We start from the raw sequence: 20425 nt of genomic DNA, 5'->3' as shown, positions 1-20425 counted from the left end.
ATTTATGTATTTTAGAGAGAGTGTCAGTGTTGGGGGGGTGGGTGGGTAAAGAACAAGGGGAGAGGGAGAGAGAATCTCAGGCAGACTCCATGCTGAATGCAGAGCCCTATGTGGCTGTCCCAGGACTTGGAGATAATGACCTGAGCAGAAACCAAGAGTCAGACGCTTAATCTTCACTGAGCCACACAGGTGCCCCAGAAATACTCAATTTTTTAGTAAATTCAAGCTGGTAAAGGTAATTTTAAGCTTAAATTTTAAGTTAGTCTGCTTGGTTATTTTCTTTCTTTCTTTCTTTTTTTTTAAGATTTTATTTATTTATTTGACAGAGATCAGAAGTAGACGGAGAGGCAGGCAGAGAGAGTGGAGGAAGCAGGCTCCCTGCTGAGCAGAGAGCCTGATGCGGGCTTGATCCCAGGACCCTGAGATCATGACCTGAGCCAAAGGCAGAGGCTTAACCCACTGGGCAACCCAGGCGCCCCAGCTTGGTTATTTTCAAGTAGCATCATTTGCTTATTTCTTTTCTACATCCCTTCTGTCACCTAACAGCTAGAAGCTTTGGGGGCAAAATATCTAGTCCATTTAACTGTTGAGGTGTCATGACTTTTCTCTAGATCATTTTTTTCTTTACATAGACTAATGGTGGTTTTTAATGACATAGGTTCTCTTTTATAATTTGACAGTAGGCTCTAATTTCCTCTATGCTCATATAACCAGGCTTCACATTTTTGCCCTTTAAAACACGCTTAGGTTATTGAGGTGGAAGTATAAAGTCCCGTCACTTGACATTGAACTCCCTGGTTCTATTAGTCAAGATAGCCTGACGATTGCATGTGCCACCTGGGCCTTTTTGCTCAACTATGCTTTTCTTTGCTCTTTCACTCTTCTGACAGAACAACTGATGGGACTTCTAGCATTTCTCTCTTCTTCTTTTTTTTTTTTTTTTAAAGATTTTATTTATTTATTTGAGAGAGAGAGAGACAGTGAGAGAGAGCATGAGCGAGGAGAAGGTCAGAGAGCGAAGCAGACTCCCCATGGAGCTGGGAGCCCGATGTGGGACTCGATCCCGGGACTCCAGGATCACGCCCTGAGCCGAAGGCAGTCGTCCAACCAACTGAGCCACCCAGGCGTCCCGCATTTCTCTCTTCTAATCCAGGGTTTTGTTTTTTTTTTTTTTTTTTAAAGATTTTATTTATTTATTTGACAGAGAGAAATCACAAGTAGATGGAGAGGCAGGCAGAGAGAGAGAGAGAAGCAGGCTCCCCGCCGAGCAGAGAGCCCGATGCGGGACTCGATCCCAGGACCTTGAGATCATGACCTGAGCCGAAGGCAGCGGCTTAACCCACTGAGCCACCCAGGCGCCCCCTAATCCAGGTTTTAAACTGTTTATTCCATTCTGATGTTCTAAATGCAGTGTGTGCTCTTCTTCGGAGGCTTTTTCCCTTATCTACCAATCAGTTTTAATGATTCTGGTTCTTAATGTTACAGCAGGCTGATTGCCCCTGCCCTCACAACATTGGGCTTTTGAACTGTTGCCCTTAGAAAAGAAGTAGAGAAGGGACGCCTGGGTGGCGCAGTTGGTTGGACGACTGCCTTCGGCTCAGGGCGTGATCCTGGAGTCCCGGGATCGAGTCCCACATCAGGCTCCCAGCTCCATGGGGAGTCTGCTTCGCTCTCTGACCTTCTCCTCGCTCGTGCTTTCTCTCACTGTCTCTCTCTCTCTCAAATAAATAAATAAAATCTTTAAAAAAATAAAAAAAATAAAAAATAAAAAAGAAAAGAAGTAGAGAATATTCAAGGCAAAGAAAACTTAGAAAACTAAGACAGACCATCAGGGAAAGAAGAGGAAACCATGAATATAAATTTATAGTGAGAGGACGGACGGTAAAAAGGAAGTGAGGAAAATTTAAAACCTCCTGCAGTGGACCCTTGGTTATAACCTTTCCTGCCATCTCTTTATTTCTAATGCATTCTTTGTGGAAAAAGCCTGGAATGTGTTTCTGATTAAGAAATTTAAAAAACAACTTATGGGCAGTTTTCTGTGAGTAATTTCTAATTCTGCTTTTTAATTTTCCCTTAACATCTGCATTTTTGTATTTGAATAATTGTTTTTATCATTTGACTTTTTAATCTTTCTCTAAAATTGTGACTTGTGATTAATATCCGTGCTTGCTTTTCCCACAAGCATGTTGAATTTAATTATACTGAGATGACTTGTGACCTGCCTAAAGAGAAGCACCCTCCTTCATGTAATAGCATTTCCATCTTTTAAGTTTTTAAAGCAGTCTTGTCTTAGAAATCATAAAATGATTTATTTATTTATTTATTTATTTATTTATTATTTGACAGAGAGAGATCACAAGCAGGCAGAGAGGCAGGCAGAGAGAGAGAGGAGGAAGCAGGCTCCCTGCTAAGCAGAGAGCCTGATGCGGGACTCGGTCCCAGGACCCTGAGATCATGACCTGAGCCACCCAGGCGCCCTATAAAATGGATTTTAAAACATTACTCTAAACCCAATACTTTTCAGCCTTTGGCTTGGTAAAAATTACTGTAAGGAGTGCATATCCTTTCATACGCTGAGCAGTGCCTGGCTGCTCAGTAAAGTCTTCCACATTAAATACTCTTGTTATGCATGTGATTCTGATTTAAATGGAGATGGAGCTAGATATATTTTTAGTGAATAGTAAAAGCATAACAATCACTAGTGAGATTCTTTAAAATTTGTTGATTCCTTCCTTTTTAAAGGAACCCTTGAACTAAAAAAAAACAAAAAACCCTAATTTGGTTGTTCACGAACTCAGAGTTACTTCTTTGTTCTGCTAAGCTTTCTGTAGGAAGAAGCATGTGATCAGTTCCAGGGTGCATAGGAGAAACTAGGACGAACCGAACCAGTAACTGAAGCAGTCCCAGCTAGGGTTACTGTCTTCTGCCTGCCTGGCGGTCAGCACTTGGTGAACTGCGCGCTGTGTGCCTGTTGCAGTCTCCTCTCACTGCAGCCTGGGGCAGCATCCCCTTCAGCAGGTGGAAGAGCTCCTGCAGCTTCTGACTCTCAAGTAGTGGGTCAAAGGAGCCAGGGTCTCTGACAGAATAGAAGAGCGGTTAGCTGCTGTTCAGTGCTTACTTTAGGATGGTTACGCCTGTTTATTAGAAGACACAGTCTCTCCTTCGGTGGTCAGATGCGGACAGGGGTCCAGCCCTGTTAGCCAGGCTACAGCACTTAGGCCTATGCGATGACATGTTGCCTTTCGTTGTTTTTTTTTTAAGTAACGCTATACGTTTAGGAGTTCATTTGTTTACCTCTTTACAGGCTGAACATAACTTCCTTTTTTCAAAATTCCCTGTGTTGTGAACTGAGCTTGAGTGAAGTGAAATCTTTGAGGTAAGGCAATCCTAATGATAAAAATGGAAAGAAGGCCTGCGCAGTGTGGGAGCCTTCAGAGATAGAGTTTTAGAGTCACTGCCTAAATACTGAAATGCCACCATTTGTTGTTTGGAGGATGGGAAGCTAAATTGAGAACGGGAGCACCACATCTGCCTTGACTGCTAAGTATATCCATTTCTACTGCTCACCCATAATAGAATTTTTATGTGTGTGTTCATTAATCTTGGTTTTAACATCAGTTTAAAGAGGACGGAGAATGTAGAGAGTTTACATTACTCGGTCCTTCCTTTACATGGTTGACTTTTTGCTTCTAGTGGGCCCTGCTTTTCTCATTATTATCACTCTGGTGGTTTTTGTTTCTCTAGAAAGGTCAGACAACAGAAAAGACATTGTTTCCTAGTACTCTGTCAAAAGGCAGAATATTACATTTCATTTATATTTTCGCTTATTAAATATTCTGGTAAAAATAAGATTCAGGATAAAGTTTTGTCTATCCCATCTAATGAAGGTCATTGAAGCAGGAATTTTTTAAAAGTCCTTAACTCTGATGAGGACCCATTAGGGAGCACACTTTGTTCTCAACACACCATTGAGAAGTCAGGGTTGGTCCAGTGCAGTAGTTGTTAGTATGTGAGCCCTTGAGTTTTTGGTGACCAGTTCTTTAGCACCTTGCCTCTGGCCTGCTTCTGACCGTCTGAACCATCCCTTATGTGACAGTGCTGAGGTTAGTTTGGACCCGGCACTCTGCTTATTGCTGTCTTTGGCACATGGAAGCTAGGCCAACAACCCAATTTTCCTTTCCAAAAACATTTTCAGACCATATGAGGTGAGCTTTTTTTCTTTTCTTTGTTTCTTTCTTTTTTTTTTCCCCCCCTAGGCTGTTTTCTTTTGTTTTTCCTTTTTGGGGTGGGTGTTTTTTTTTTTGTTTTTTTTTTTGTTTTTTTTGCTTTAGGTAGTTTTCGGGTTTGGGGCCCCTCAAAACCTGATTTGTGGAAAGGAGTTTGGAGGATGTGAAACAAGTTTGTGTTTCTTCTGCTCTGTTAGCTGCTGCTATCTTCATGGATCTGACACTCTATTTATCTGACAGTGCACTTAGTACTGCTTCGCCAGGGAAAATCACACAAACCCAGCCTGGCGCATCAGCACTTTCATTGTGTGCTGGGCTGAGCCTCCCTTCACATGTTCACATCCCCCCTTTAATCCAGTACTCCCTTTCCCCTCCCCAGTCCTGCCTGTTTCTGTGGCACTTATTGCTGGTTTCCCTGAGCTCCTGTTTCCACTTTGTGTTTTTTGTGGGGCCCAGGAAGCTAAAGCTGTGTGTATTTGTGGATCAGACAAGTGCAGCAAGTTAATATCATTGGCTTCTGAAGGGGAGAGTGAGGTGATGGCTGCGTTTAAGTTGGATTTCCTTCCAGAAATGATGGTGGATCATTGCTCTTTGAATTCCAGTCCTGTGTAAGTATTTTTGTTGTCTAATTTTTATCATAAGCAGAGGAACTGGGCAATTTTTTTGGTTATTTGATGAGACTAGTCCCTTTCCCTGAAAGAGGGAAGAAAAAATTGGGTGAGGAAACCAAAGTCCACACTACTATTATTTTCTATTGTAGTCTGGTTCTGTTTCATTACTGCTGATTTCCTTGGGGCTGTAACTAAGTTCTCTACAAAAGGGTGCGTTTGATATATGAGCAGCAACATCAACTCAGGTGTGTTGGCTCCTTCAAGCTGTAGTGTTTTCCCACATGATAGATTCCAAAGTATTTTTTTTTTTAACCTTAGCTTTACTGCTTTGCATTGGATATGCGATTTCAAATAATCTTTTGGGAAGTTATTTATATCAAATTCTTAGATTACAGAAGAGACTGGCTACCAGAGTGTATGCAGAATGCTGTACTGGCATCTAAACTATAATCCTGGGCTCTGATTATTTTCCTAATCTAACTGAAAATGCTACACAGTACATGATTTCAGGGATGTCAGATGGACACCCCCCACCCCCCCCAGAAAAGCAAAGCTGGATCAGTCTTGATTGGCAGTTTGCCCAGATCTTCAGCATGGGAGCAAGAAACTAATCAGTGTGTAGTATTGTTCAGGAAGTGACACTGCCGTTGTATGCGGCTAAATTGCTAACCTGACCTGAGCTGTGGCTTCTGGAAACCTGAGTGCAGCACTTGGTATAGAAGAACCCATTTCTAACTGCTGATTTCAGTTACTTTAACCAGGCTTCAGAGTACCTTGAAACCTCAAGCAGATGAGCCTTAGGTTATTCAAAGCCAAGAATATTAAGTGGTAGATTGGTCCTAGATAATAGTAGTAATGTAAGGCCTTGAGAAGAGGCCTCCATTGGAAATCAGTTTACCTTGGGATTACATGTAACAGGTGTGGGTAATAGATTCTGAACAGTTCTTTGTGATATAGTTTGGGGGACCTCAAAGGTACTGGTTTGCTCCTTTGAAATGGATGCTGTGCCTTCTCTGTAGTGTCCAAAATAATGGTAATTTAGATGTCCTTTTATGAAAGTTCTTTACTACTAAAATTTTATTTTAGCTGCACATAACAGGTGAAATCACAATGAATGTCATCATAAAGACTTAATACATAATAGAAGTACTCCCATGTACCATATATGTCTTTTTAGAAATAGGATTTGTGGCTCAAATTGTTTATCATTGTTAACAGTATCTCTCTCTGCTTTGGCACTGCCTTTGGTCCTTAGATACAGCATTTTTCCTCAACCTGATTTCTCATCTTTCACGAGGTTAGACTAATTCAGTATCCCATGAAATCTGGATCACAGATCACTACATGAAAGTTACCTGGAATGTAAAAATGCTGATCCCTGGACCCATGCCTACATATTCTTATGCTTAGAATAGGACCCCAGAATCTGTATTTTAGCAATGACCCATGTAGTTTTCATGGACACTAAGGTTTGAGAACCATTGGACTGAATGCAGCATATCCTGTTAGTGGTGATGGGGGAGGACACCATCACATCGTTTTTGTGCGTTTGCATTTATTTAATCCTCCATCCTACAGAAGCTGCAGGAAGTTAATTGGGCACAAGCTATTGCCCATTTTATAGTAAAGAAGAAAAACCCAGTTGACAGAGGCTATAACTGACATGCCTGAGGACAGTTGGTGTTAGCCTTGGACTTAAAATCAAGTTTAATGATAACCCTCTTCTTATTTTTGCCCCCTAGACCAGGCTGCCTCAGGTGTCATTGAATCAGGTATCCATGAGCCCAGCTCCTCTCATTACTGCAAGGCCACGGGCCCACTCTCATGGGTACTATATGCCAAAACACCACAGAGTTGAGAGGAAGGAAGTTCTTAAATGGTGTGTTTGCCACTTTTTTGTTGGATTCTCAGCCCTTCTTTTATTTATTTATTTATTTATTTATTATTTTAAGATTATTTATTTATTTATTTGACAGAGAGAGAGAGAGAGAGAGAGAGATCACAAGCAGGCAGAGAGGCTGGCAGAGAGAGAGGAGGAAGCAGGCTCCCTGCTGAGCAGAGAGCCCGATGCGGGCCTGGATCCCAGGACCCTGAGATCATGACCTGAGCCGAAGGCAGCGGCTTAACCCACTGAGCCACCCAGGCGCCCTCAGCCCTTCTTTTAATTCGTACTCTTTAGCAGGAGACTTGACATCAGTGGTTTTCTCTTTCAAGTGATTTTTGCCTGGGAATGTAATCTAACAATGTATTTCAGAATTTCTTTACAACAAAAGAGAAAAATGGCTGCTGGAGGTGTGCAGGGGTTGGGGGACCTGAACTCTAGTTCCTGTTCTTATTTTTAACCATGTCCTTGATCTGCTCTGACCACTCTTCAGCTTCCCTGGTTCCTCTTACTTTGCTTGGACCCTAGGAGATGGGTATTGTTTAGGAGTTGTAGCTCGGGCCCTTTTCTCTTGGCTTTCCCTTGGCATAAGGGGTATCAGTGTACTTCTTTGATTCTCAGATCTCTGTGTTTATCCCTCAAATGTCTCCTGAGCTTCCCATGCAAAAACACTTTCCCAGATTGTACTAGAACGCAAGAGTGATCAGTAACTACTTCCTTTTTCTTCATCTTTTTCATCAAGGGATCTCCAAGTTATAGGGAATCCTGCCTCCAAATTTTTCAGCTTTGCTGAGACTGGGCCCTAATCTTAGGAGCTAGTTTGTGTGGAAATCTCTGTATTTTCCCATTCTGTTTCATCCTCTGTATTATTGCCAGTTGTTTGTTTGTTTGTTTAAAGATTTTATTTACTTGACAGAGCACAAGCAAGCAGTGGGAGCAGCAGGCAGAGGGAGAGGGAGAAGCAGGCTCTCCACTGAGCAGAGCCCAACATGGGGTTCTGTACCGGGACCCTGGGATCATGACCTGAGTCTAAGTCAGATGCTTAAACAACTGAGCCACCCAGCCGCCCCTGCCAGGTGTCTTTTAAAAGACAAATCTGATCACTTCCTTGTTTAAAAATCTTGGAATAAAGTCTAAGTCTGTCAGTATTACATGAAAAGCTCTTCACTGGGTCTCTCCAGTCTGTTTATTCTCATTGATTTTCTAGTGTTTTCTCTTTTTTCTAATCTTTTAAAATGTTTGTGTCCTCTCCCCTTTCTCAAGTCCTTTTCTACCTTTCTAATGCTGTCTCGCTCTCTTCTCTTTTTTCTTAGTCCTTAACCACGTCCTCCTCATGCCATACTATAACGCAGTGTTTCCAGCCCTTCTGTCCATTCAGCTTAACCCCCGCCCTCCTCCCCCAAACAAAACAAAACCATCCAACCACTTCGTTTCACAGAACTTTTATATATCCGTGAAAATATTTGTAGGGCATTATAGTTGAGTCCTTCCAATTGTCCAGTGCCATTGCCTTCAGGGCAGTATTGCTCAGTCTCCTTTTATAGCACCGTCTTGTGTGTAATGTCTCTTACATAGTAGGAACTTGGGAAATACAGTTGAATGAATGACAAACCCTATGAGGTTTTTTTTTTTTTTTTTATAATTAAAGGTAGCTACTGAAAGTCTCCAGATGTTTTATCTCTGATACTGTGAAGGCTAAAAACCTTCACAAGCAGATTGTTAGCCTGTGCAAAACCTTTATTACTAGCTTTTTTTTTTTTTTAAAAGATTTTATTTATTTATTTGACAGAGAGAGAGATCACAAGTAGGCAGAGAGGCAGGCAGAGTGAGAGAGAGAGGAGGAAGCAGGCTCCCCGCTGAGCAGAGAGCCCGATGTGGGACTCGATCCCAGGACCCTGAGATCATGACCTGAGCCGAAGGCAGCGGCTTAACCCACTGAGCCACCCAGGCACCCTATTACTAGCTTTTTCTACTACCTAACACCCCAGCTAACAGGATGATAACCCTTTATCCAAATGGAAATTCTTCCTTCCAGCATACATGCTTTTTGTCTTGTTCACACTAGAGAACAGCTGGTAAGTAATTGAGGCCAGTGTTTCCGGGTCCTTTTTATTCTCATGTTCTTCTGGGCAGTTTCCACAGCACGGAGAGGGACTTGTTATGGGTAGGTGGGTGGCTGAAGATCGAGAAGCAGGGAATATTTATGCCCCTGGGGGAGGTGGAAGGGTTGGTAAGTATCTGAAATTTTTCTCTTTCTGTAGTGAACAAATGGAGGTCAACAGGTAGTGAGAAGGGGGGAGAGAAAAAAAATGAGTAGTGAAAGGTTTTGGAAGTGATTTTTTAAAATTTATTGAAGTATAACTGACATACAATATTATTTAGTTTCAGGTTACAATGCGCAGTGATTTGACATTTGTATTGTGAAATGGTTATGACTGTTTAATTACTATCTGTCACTTTACAGAGTTAATAGTTTTTGTTTTTCTTTTTTAACATTTTATTTTATTTATTTGACAGAACACAAGCAGGGGGAGTGGGAGAGGGAAAAGCAGGCTCCCTAATGAGAAGGGAGCCGGACATGGGGCTTGGTCCTGGGACCCTGGGATCATGACCTGAGCTGAAGGCAGACGCTCAACCAACTGAGCCATCCGGCCGCCCCAATGAAGTTAATAGTTTTATTTACTGTATTCCCATGCTGTACATCACATCCCCATGATTTATTTTATAACTGGCAATTTGTACTTATTAATCCCCTCTACCCATTTCTTTCCCCCTAAGGATATTGTTTTTAAACAGATAGAAAGTTAGTATTTGTCAGCCTGTTTGGCTGCAAGGAACAGATACTAGAGCTAGCATATATTCATATATTAAAGGGTTTTTTTGGTAAGGACACACATGGACCTGATTGTAATGTAATCAGGAACTCCACAGCTGGAAGACCTGGAAACTCCCATATTTCTGACCCTGGACACATGTTCTGCTCTCTGCATGTGCTGCTACTTCTGCTTTTCACCCACCTCATATCTGTGGGTGCAGCATGGCTTTGCCTTGCCACTGCCCTTCCAGCCTGTTTTCTACTACTCTTGTTCTGCCTGTATGCGTCTCTCTCTCAAATTAAGATATAATTCACACAGCATAAAATTTACCCTTTTATTTTATTTTTTTAAAATATTTTATTTATTTATTTGACAGAGATCACAAGTAGGCAGAGAGAGAGGAGGAAGCAGACTCCCCACAGAGCAGAGAGCTCAATGTGGGGCCCGATCCCAGGACCCTGGGATCATGACCTGAGCCGAAGGCAGAGGCTTTAACCCACTGAGCCACGCAGGTGTCCCCAAATTTACTTACCCTTTAAAAAGTGCACAATTCAATGACTTTTTTTTTTTTTAAAAAGATTTTATTTATTTATTTATTTGACAGACAGTGATCACAAGTAGGCAGAGAAGCAGGCAGAGAAGGAGGTGGGGAGCAGGCTCCCTGCTGAGCAAAGAGCCCTATGCAGGGCTCCATTCCAGGACCCTGGGATCTGAGCCGAAGGCAGAGGCTTTAACCCGCTGAGCCATCCAGGTGCCCCAATTCAGTGACTTTTAATATATCTACAAAGTTGTGCAGCTTGTCACCACTAATTGGAGAAAACTTTTATCACCCTAAGAAGAAATCCTGTAACCATTAGCAGTCATCCTCCCCTCGCCCAGTTCCCATTCCTACTAACCTGCTTTCTGTTTTTATAGGTTGGTCTTTTCTAACAGTTTCACATAAAAGAAATCGCACAATGTGTAGCCATTGGTGATTGGCTTCTTTTATTTGGCATCATGTTTTCAACCTTCATAGATGTGTAGCGTGACCTCTGTTATCTCTTGCCACTGCCCTTTTATCTTGTCAACTTAGACTTATCTCTAGTTGCAGCTTTCCCGCTTCTGACTTCACCACTGCCTATTTCTGTTAACCAGTTCCAGATTCTTTAGAGCAGTGTTCTGTGCCATAGAATTTTCTGTGATGATAAAAATGTTCTCTGCCTCTGCTATCCTATGCAGTAGCCAGTGGCCAGTCCTATTGACTTGCTCTGTGTAGCCGTAAGGAACTTGATTGTCCTGTCCTGTCCTTCTGTTTTAGGAATAGGTCTTAGATTTCTGGCTAGCCAGTAGATTAATTTGCTGGGTTAAGATCCACCCCCTGGTCTAGTTAGCTGGGGCCAAGGGATAGGAGAGGGAGACAGAACATCAACTCTGCCCTCCTCAGCTGGGCCTAGGGCCAGAAAGTTTTGAGAGAGCGATAGGAGAAAGAGAAGAGAGGGTTCAAGAATTCTGAACAAATGTGTACTTTAGAAATAAAACTCTTTGTTTTCTCTCTCCTGTCTCTCTTCCAAATTGTTTCGCTCTTTTCCTGTGGCGTGTTCCATCAAGAATCAGGGTGGACAGGGCAGCCTCTGGTTATGATTTTTCATAATTTCTCATTCTTTTTTTTTTTTAAAGTTTACGTCTTCTTTTTTTTTTTCTTTTTTTTTAAAGATTTTATTTTATTTATTTTTTGAGAGAGAGAGACAGTGAGAGAGAGAATGAGCGAGGAGAAGGTCAGAGAGCGAAGCAGACTCCCCATGGAGCTGGGAGCCTGATGTGGGACTCGATCCCGGGACTCCAGGATCACGCCCTGAGCCGGAGGCAGTCGTCCAACCAACTGCGCCACCCAGGCGTCCCATAATTTCTCATTCTTAATGATTTGCCAGTTGCTGCCAGGAACAGAAACTTAAAAAGAGCTGGGTTGGTGCTGTGCCTGTCCTCTAAAACCTTGCTGCCTCCTCCTCTCCCTACTTACCTCACTGCTACGGGCCCCGCTTTTCCTCTTTTCCATTGTGCTCTCAGGTCAGTACTTTCGCAAAGGATAAGAGTTTCCATAGACTTGCCTCTTAGGAGTGATGGGGACAGGATAGATATTTCTCCAGAGGGCTGAATTCATGGTTCTTGAATACGCATAATAAATACCAGTAATTGATGACCACTGACTCTGAAGAGCTCTCCATCAATGGGGAGGTAAGGCACACATTTGAAAGTGTTTTTAGTGACATACAGACTAAATGCCATACATGGGTGTTGTGGGCTCCTTGCCATATCACACTGAGAATCTTATCCCCAGGTGACTTTTTTGTGCAATGGTGACTTTTAACTAAGGACAACATGCATACTGGAGCTATGCGTGGAAGGTTGAGGATAGGACATTGTTCTTTGACACAATAACAGTTGATTACCCACATTTTCCTTACTCATCAATATATACCACATTTCACACAGTGTCTGGCTTATATAACTAAGTGCCCAGTATTTGTTAGAGGAAGGAATAAGTCCGTGCAAAAACTCTAGTTACCTGATGGCCACGGCATCTTCAACCCGGCCTAATTTGCTGTGCACTAGAAGTGTTTCTCAGATTGGTGAAGGACAGTGTTCTATGCCTGCTACCCCCCAACTTATAAACCACAACCAACACAGTTCAGTAGAAAAACAAACTAATAAGGTGTAAGCTTGCATTTTGTACCTTATTTATTTTTAAGATTTTATATATTTGACAGAGATCACAAGTAGACAGGGAGGCAGGCAGAGAGAGAGGAGGAAGCAGGCTCCCCGCTGAACAGAGAGCTCAATGCGGCTCAATCCCAAGACCCTGGGATCATGACCTGCGCCCAAGGCAGAGGCTTTAACCCACTGAGCCACCCAGGTGCCCCAGCATTTTGTATCTTTTTATTATCAGTAGATTGAATATATATAAAATTACTTAGCTCATTTGCTGTAAAAGTTTCTAAAAGGTTAAGTGTGAAGATTTCCCCTGGTCCTTGGGCACTTTGAATAGCACTGGTCTGGGGGATTCTTCCAGCTAATGAAAGGGTACACACGGTGTGGGGGGGAGGGTGGTACATGGAGTGGGTGGACATGAAGAAATGGAGAAGGATTTGGAGAGTAAAGAGAGAAAGGGAGGGCATTTATCTAGAATGCCAAGTCTCTACTATACTTTTGGATAAACCATAATTCATATAAATTGACTGCTTATGCTTTGGCACTAAACTGTGATGTAGAAATTTAGAAATGGCACACAAATGCAGAAGAAAGGGACAGACAGAGGTGTTGCCTCCAGTGTAATTATGAATTGATAAACCTCCACCTCTTTTCAAAAATAGTGTCAACATCGTTACCATCAAAACATATTCTGAGCACCATTTGGGTTCTCAGTTAACCCTCCCTTAGAACAGAAATATGATTAAAGACTGGCGGCATTTTAATAAAATCATATTAAAGGTGGTAATTGAACTTGTTGGAGGCAAATTGTAGGGAGCGACCACCATTGTTTCATTAGTCATGGGACTTTTTTTTTTTTTTAATCATAGTAGCATGAATTCTGTTAGAATATTGTGATTAAGCTTCTAAAAGCAACTACAAGTATATTTTTACAAAAACTTGCCTCACACACTTTTGAATTAGTAAAGGAAAGCCAGTAAAACAGTGCATTTCAAAACACTTGGGCAAAAAAGAATATTGATCCTGCGAGAATCAAATAATCACAGGCGATACTAGTTGCTCTTTAATTTGTGAGCCCTCTTTGTGCACAGCATTCATTTTTATCAGGATTAGTTGCTTAAATTCAATGGGGAGTTATTGAGAACACGAAATTGCTCCCATGGTACATCTGAGTACTTCTTTGAACTAGGTGCTATGCCAGGGGTGGCTGCAAGAATGAATCGCAGTAAAACACTTTCTGCCTAAAAGAACTGTCAGTCTAGTTGGGAGAGGCAGATACGCCAGATGATGCTAAAAGGTGGGAATATTGTAATGAAGGTGGAAATTTAGTACTCTCTGAGTCCTGACGAAGCTGACTAACCTGAAAGTATGGGAAACCTTCACAGACATCGTGATAAGAGTTGCTCTATATATGCCATTTGTCTTAGGCTTTTGATATTTAGTGCTAGATTCAGTCAAGGTGGTGTGTAAATAGCCCCTGTGGGTTTTCAGTTATAAGAAATTTAGGAATTAACAGGGCTCCTGGGTTGTTCAGTCATTAAGCATCTGACTCTTGATTTCCAGTCAGGTCATGATCTCAGGGTAATGGGATAGAGCCCTGGGGCTGCACACTCAGTGGACAGTATGCTCGAATTTCTCCCCTGCTTCCTCTGCCCCTCCCCCAGCACTTGTGGACGTGCTTGCAGTGTGCTTACTCCCTCTATCAGTTAAATCTTTTTAAAGAAATACATGAATTGGGCGCCTGGGTGGCTCAGTGGGTTAAGCCGCTGCCTTCGGCTCCGGTCTTGATCTCAGGGTCTTGGGATCGAGTCCCGCATCGGGCTCTCTGCTCAGCAGGGGCCTGCTACCCTTCCCCTCTCTCTGCCTGCCTCTCTGCCTACTGTGATCTCTCTCTGTCAAATAAATAAATAAAATCTTAAAAAAAAAAAAAAAAAGAAATACATGAATTAAAATACAGAGGTTGAACTACCTGCGGAGATTTCACCCTTTTCAGGGATTTCAGATAGTGTTCAGAAGACAGTGGTGGGAGGGCGCCTGGGTGGCTTAAGCAACTGTCTTCAGCCCGGGTCATGGAATCCAGTCCCACATTGGGCTCCCTGCTCAGTGGGGAGTCTGCTTCTTCCTCTAACCTTGCTATGTCTCATGCTCTCTCTCTCTCTCTCTCTCTCTTTCTCAAGTAAATTTTAAAAAAGAAAAAGATAGTGGTGGAAAAGCTATTGTTTTGCTAGAAAACTAGTGTTTTATTTCATGTTGATATTAGGACATGGCAGATTTGAATATGATGAAGCAATTTCTGGATTAAGCGCACACATTAACATAATAGTTAACCATGCCGGCTGTTTGGAATTTAAGTTGTTAGTGGTTGAGATGAATGCTAAGAGTAAGATCTTGGGCAGTGGTAGGAGAAGGACTTTGATGCATTCTGGAAATAGTTGTAGTCCAGGAAGGACTCTCCCTAGGTTCTTGGCAGTGGAGGATAAAAATGAAGGTATTTAGTAGGAGCATTACAAGTTTGATGTGAAAGGAGTGTGACAGTCTAAAATGCAAAGCTTTTCTTGCCTTCCTCCCTCTTACTACTCCCCTCCCCCATTGGGTGGGGCTCACTCACAGCCCTGAGATCCAGAGTCACATGGTCTACTGTCTGAGCCAGACGCCCCAGGCCAACATTGTTCCACTCTTTTCTTAGCTCAGGCCTTGGAAATGAGTGCTTCTTTTCCAAAATCTCCTGAAAGAAAACTTGTACCTGTCATTGTATACATTGGGAGTCCTGAATCTTACCCCTCATCAATAGTCCTTTCTGATTTTTACGTATATTTTTAAAAGTTTTCTTAACTGTGCTTCAAAACAATGAAAACTTGCATAGAAACTTTACCTCTTAAGTTCTGAGAATTCTCATGCTAGACAGGGAATGAGTGCTGTTTAGTTCCTTAGTTAAAACCCAGATTTCCTAATCAGAATGTGACTTCAGTTTGGGATCTAATGGAAGGCATGGCCATGGGTGAAGGTGAGGATGGGGGAACTCTGGTATATTGAATGGCAATAGTAAAAAGGAGTAGAATTCTTTCCCCCTACTTTTTCAGAAAGTAGTTGAGATGTTTAAAGAAAAGTAACCACCCCCCTGGAGAGCACCGTGAATATGTAAAAGAAGCTGTATTTTGTTTTATGCAGCTCAAAGAAAATGAACGGCACCCTGGACCACCCAGACCAACCGGATCTTGATGCCATCAAGATGTTTGTGGGCCAGGTTCCAAGGACCTGGTCTGAGAAGGATTTGAGGGAACTCTTTGAACAGTATGGTGCTGTCTATGAAATCAATGTCCTAAGGGATAGGAGCCAAAACCCTCCTCAGAGCAAAGGTAAGGGCTTTGGGTTTTATAGGTAGTTTCTGTCTTGTGCGTGCTGTCACTCGTTGCCAGAATGCTCCTCTGTTCATATTCTAAAGGGGGGAAATATGTCCTTCTACAGTAGTTACATTTTCCAGACCAAACACATTTAATGGCATAAAAATAAAAAGTTAAGGTGACGTCATGAAGATAATTTGTAAATTGGGTTGTAGGTGGTCCTTTGTGAGAGCTCTAAATTCAAGAGACAGATTCGTGAGTGTCTCTCTCTCTCTCTCTCTCTCTTTTTTTTTAATGTGAGTGTCTCTTAATCTTGGGAATGGAATGACAAAGTTGAAATAAATAACTGCGTAAGGTTTTCTTTGGTGTTTTGGCTAGACTAAGCTGAAAGAAGTCTACACCATACCTGTGGATTTCTGTTAGTGTTACAGAGGCCTTGCGGGATGGCTTAGCAACCAGGATGGACCTGTTTGTAGGTAACCTGTTTGTTGTAGCCTACATGATGAATGGAAAAAAGACGGAGCTACTTGCAGAAATACCTACCAGAGTGGAAGCTTTATGAAAGCAATGGTAGAAAAGCCATTAGCTTTGCCCTGTACATGCACCTACAGTATTCCTTCCAAATAACCGATTTCAGAGTAATATTCTGGGGAAGTTGTTCAGCAGTACAGATGGGAGCAAGCAGGAATGCTATGTTTGAAGCCAGCTTAGTAACAGGATCTAGGAGCAGAGACATTATTTTTTTTGTGTGGCATAGTTAACAAAAAATACAAAGAATTGTAGTTTCTGAAAATGACTGGTAATATAACGTGCAGTGATTTAGAATCTTAATTGCAGTGATTTTGAAAGGAATCAGTATTGTGTGTCGTGGGACTCGGAACCCATATTTATAAGACGCACTTCTCCCTTCCTGTCCCTAATACAGATACAAAGCACAGAATCTGCAGATCTCCTCAGTCAGGGCCATGTGCTGTTAGAAGCTTAGTTATATTTGATTAAAACCAAGGGTCCAAAAAAGGATATTAAGAGTTTCTTGCTCTTTAGTCATTTTATAACTTAATAAATGATAATTATGTTTGAGGCATATGGTAGAAATTGGCGACAACCTAAGGAGGGATTTATTCTGAGAAAGAATGAGTTCCTGGTGGACTGTATACAAGTCACAGGAATGCAGGGCCCCGTCTCTTTTGTTTGTTCCTGCATGTCTTGCCCAGCACACTTACCTGGTGCTCCAAGTAGGGTGGGTTGGATGACATGGTACTATGGCATTGGTAAGGGAAGTTGTCTTTCCCAGAGAAGTTAGAGGAGCAGCTAAAGAATTTTAGTAGAACTCACAGACTGTAACAATAAAGAAAATGCACAGAGAGTAATGTAAGGGTTTTTCTGTTTCTCTCACTCTGCCCCTTCTCTCTCTTGGAATCAGTTGGGATGGGGGTTGCTAATATTAATAAACCTAGCTTTCTCTTTGAAGTTCCAGTATATCCATGGAGGAGGGAGTATTTCAGGAATTGCCTGCTTTCAAAGGTGATTTGTTGAAATTTTATTTATTTCAGGGTGCTGTTTTGTTACATTTTACACCCGCAAAGCTGCATTAGAAGCGCAGAATGCTCTTCATAACATGAAGGTCCTCCCAGGGGTAAGAATTCTCCTACCAGTAAGTGGAACTGTGGAGGTTTTGACATATGGAACATACTTACACATGTCAGGCACATACTGAAAAACCATTTTGAGGAAAAGGTGACTGCCAGAGTCATTGATACAGAGGAGAACATAAAGGGAACATTTCAAAGAAGATAGGCTGAAAGTGGTTTAGTTCTCTCTTAGCCAAGAGAATTTTGACTTCTTGATTCTCATTCTGTCTATTTTGATATTTTGGAAAGAAGTCATGAGACAGATGTAAGGCCAGAGAAGATTCTTAAGGCTCTAGTTTCAGTATTGCCTTTAGAGTCCTCATTTATGTTTCTGTGCCTTCGGTGTGTACAGTGATGATATGTATGTGTTTTCCTTTTTAGATGCACCACCCTATACAGATGAAGCCTGCTGACAGTGAGAAGAATAATGGTAAGCAGTTGTGTAAAGCCCTACCCTGATTAGATTTTTTCTAGTTTACTATTCATTCTGATGGCATCTGGATTGTATTTGCTTTAAGCAGTCATTTGTTTTTGTTTTTGTTTTTAACTGACATCTAAGTGACAAAATGTGTGCAGCATAATGATTCAGTCCTTGTTTATATTAGAAATGATCTCCCATGGTAAGTTTGGTCAGTATCTGTCACCATACAAAGTTCTAAAAATGTTTTGTTTTTTTTTTAATAAGAATTTTAAGATCTGTTTTCTAAGCAACTTTTAAATATGCAATACAGTACTGTTACTAGTGACCGTGCTAAATTATTATAATGGGAAGTTTGTATCTTTTGATCCATTTTGCCCTTTTTCTCTAGTCCCTTATGTCCGACCTTTGGCAACCAGTAGTCCTGTTCTGTGTATCTGTGAACTTCTAGGGGTGTGTGTGTGTGTGTTTTGTTTTTTAAGGTTTTACTTACAAGTGAGAGCATACAGTATCTTTCTCTGACTTATTTCACTTAGCATAATGCCCTCAAGGTCCATCCATGTTGTCACAAATGACAAGATTCCAGGCTTTTTTATGGCTGAATAATGTCTGCCATGTATGTATGTGTGTACACACATTTTCTTTATCCATTCATCTGTTGATAGACACGTTTCCATTTCTTGGCTCTTGAAAATAATGCTGCAGTGAACATGGGTGTACAGCTTTTTTTTTTTTTGGTAAGATTTTATTTTTACATAATCTCTACAACCAGTGGGGGACTCGAACTCACAACCCCACGATGGAGAGTCACACGTTCCACTGACTTAGCCAGCCAGGCGCCCTGGGTGTGCAGCTTTTTGAGTTAGTGTTTTCATTTTCTTCTATCTCTGTTCTTGTTTGCACTCACTTTCTCCCTCTCTCAAATATTTATCTTTTTTTAAAAATTTCATTTATTTAGGAGAGTGAGAGAAACAGAACGAGCAGGGGGAGAGACAGAGGGAGAGGGAGAAGCATACTCTTTGCTGACCAGGGAACCCAACCTGGGGCTTGATCTCAGGACTCCAGGATCATGACCTGAGTTGAAGGCAAATGCTTAACCGACTGAGCCACCCAGGTGCCCCTAAATAAAATCTTTAAAAATAATAATAATAAATTGGTTTTTTTCCCCTTAAATATGGTAAATAATGAGATAGAGTTGATAGGTAAACAGTATAAGAACATTTTAGAGTGGGGCACCTGGGTGGCTCAGTGGGTTAAGGCCTCTGCCTTCAGCTCAGGTTGTGATCTCGGGGTCCTGGGATCGAGCCCCGCATCGGGCTCTCTGCTCGGCGGGGAGCCTGCTTCCTCTCCCCGCTCTGCCTGCCTCTCTGCCTGCTTGTGATCTCTCTCTCTGTCAAATAAATAAATAAAATCTTCAAAAAAAAAATTTTTTTTTAGAGTAAAATGGGATGTCTTTGATCAATATAATTTCTTATGGACAGAAATGGGGGTGGGAGGATGGACAGACTAAGGAAAACTTAGTCCTTAAGAGATGAATCAGAAAAAGAAAAATGACAGTTACACTCACTGAAATGTGTGTTGTGTTTCTCTTGTCATATCAGGTCAGTGTGAAAACTTGTCCTTTGGTAACAGTAGTACTGCTAGTAAGAACAAACATCACAAGTGCTACACAAGATGCTGAGTGCTTTGCATTTAAAACTTACAGCTGCCTTTGGTTTTTTTTTGTTGTTGTTGTTGTTTAAGATTTTACTATTTATTTGACAGAGATCACAAGTAGGCAGAGAGGCAGGCAGAGAGAGAAGGGGAAGTAGGCCCCCTGCTGAGCAGAGAGCCTAATGCCGGGCTGGATCCCAGGACCCTGGGATCATGACCTGAGCTGAAGGCAGAGGCTTTGAGCACTGAGCCACCCAGGCACCCCTATAGCTAGCTACCTTTGAGATGAACGTCATTATCCCTATTAATCAGGTGCCAGTCATGGAATGGCTAAGTAACTTTGACAAGATCACAAAACTATGTCATCTAAATGCTTCCAGTTTAAATTTTAAGGTACAATTGATTATAAGAGGAGGTGCTAAATGATGAAAAAATGCTTATCTTAGAATCCAAGTAATATGATATGTAGGCATAGAGCCAGGATTCAAGTATGGACAGTCTGACCCCAGAGTCTGTGCTGCACTACATCTTGTAGTTACAATGTTCAAGCCTTTCGTGTTTTACTCTCTTAGCAGTGGAAGACAGGAAGCTGTTTATTGGTATGATTTCCAAGAAGTGCACTGAAAATGACATCCGAGTCATGTTCTCTTCATTTGGACAGATTGAAGAATGCCGGATATTACGGGGACCTGATGGACTGAGCCGAGGTAGGTATATTTCTAGCTTTTAAAGATACTTAAATTTGGAGTCTCTTTTAGTTGGACCAGTGGAAACCAATGATCCCTACCCAACATGGCCTTGTCTTGATGGAGAGGTTGGGCTTGGTGTTGTACGTCTAGGTCCCATCATGGCTCCTCCTACCAGTTGATTCCTTTAGAATTGTCCCTTAGAATTGTCCCAGCCCCCTAAGGAGTCTACATTCTGCACTATAGTTTCATGTGTTAAAATTTTCTCTCTTTGTGCTTGGAGAGGTCCTTAATGCCAAAGTGGAACACTTTCTTCTCAAGAGGTACTAGAGGATTGTGATTCCTCCTTTATCCCTTTATCGAGTTCTTTCTTTCCTCTTGTGCTTCCCAGGTTATTCATGAAAGCACGTAGCACTATTATGATGTGTCTGTCTCCTCCACTAGATCTTAAGCCCCCTGAAGGCAGGAACCATATC

General features: G+C 41.8%; 1 protein-coding gene across 8 annotated transcripts in view; it reads left to right on the top strand.

Moving 5' to 3' along the window:
• The window catches only part of CELF1 (CUGBP Elav-like family member 1), a 75643-nt gene that overhangs the window by 42048 nt on the left and 13170 nt on the right, over window positions 1-20425 (top strand). For 3 of the 8 annotated variants that reach the window (XM_044259293.1, XM_044259290.1, XM_044259289.1), the window contains exons 1-6: window positions 3305-3376; window positions 4683-4834; window positions 15389-15576; window positions 17115-17197; window positions 17574-17622; window positions 19836-19970. In XM_044259293.1, coding sequence (XP_044115228.1) covers window positions 4764-4834; window positions 15389-15576; window positions 17115-17197; window positions 17574-17622; window positions 19836-19970 — 526 coding nt within the window. In that variant the 5' untranslated portion in view covers window positions 3305-3376; window positions 4683-4763. Of the gene's footprint in view, window positions 1-3304; window positions 3377-4682; window positions 4835-15388; window positions 15577-17114; window positions 17198-17573; window positions 17623-19835; window positions 19971-20425 lie in introns of those variants that run through there. The other 5 variants (XM_044259294.1, XM_044259297.1, XM_044259296.1 and 2 more) reach the window with 2 other exon arrangements.

The sequence above is a fragment of the Neovison vison genome, chromosome 7, assembly GCF_020171115.1.
Source record: "Neovison vison isolate M4711 chromosome 7, ASM_NN_V1, whole genome shotgun sequence".
In the NCBI taxonomy this organism is placed as follows: Eukaryota; Metazoa; Chordata; class Mammalia; order Carnivora; family Mustelidae; genus Neogale; species Neogale vison.
Note: the sequence above shows the minus strand (reverse complement) of the source record. Positions and strands in the feature narration are given on the sequence as shown.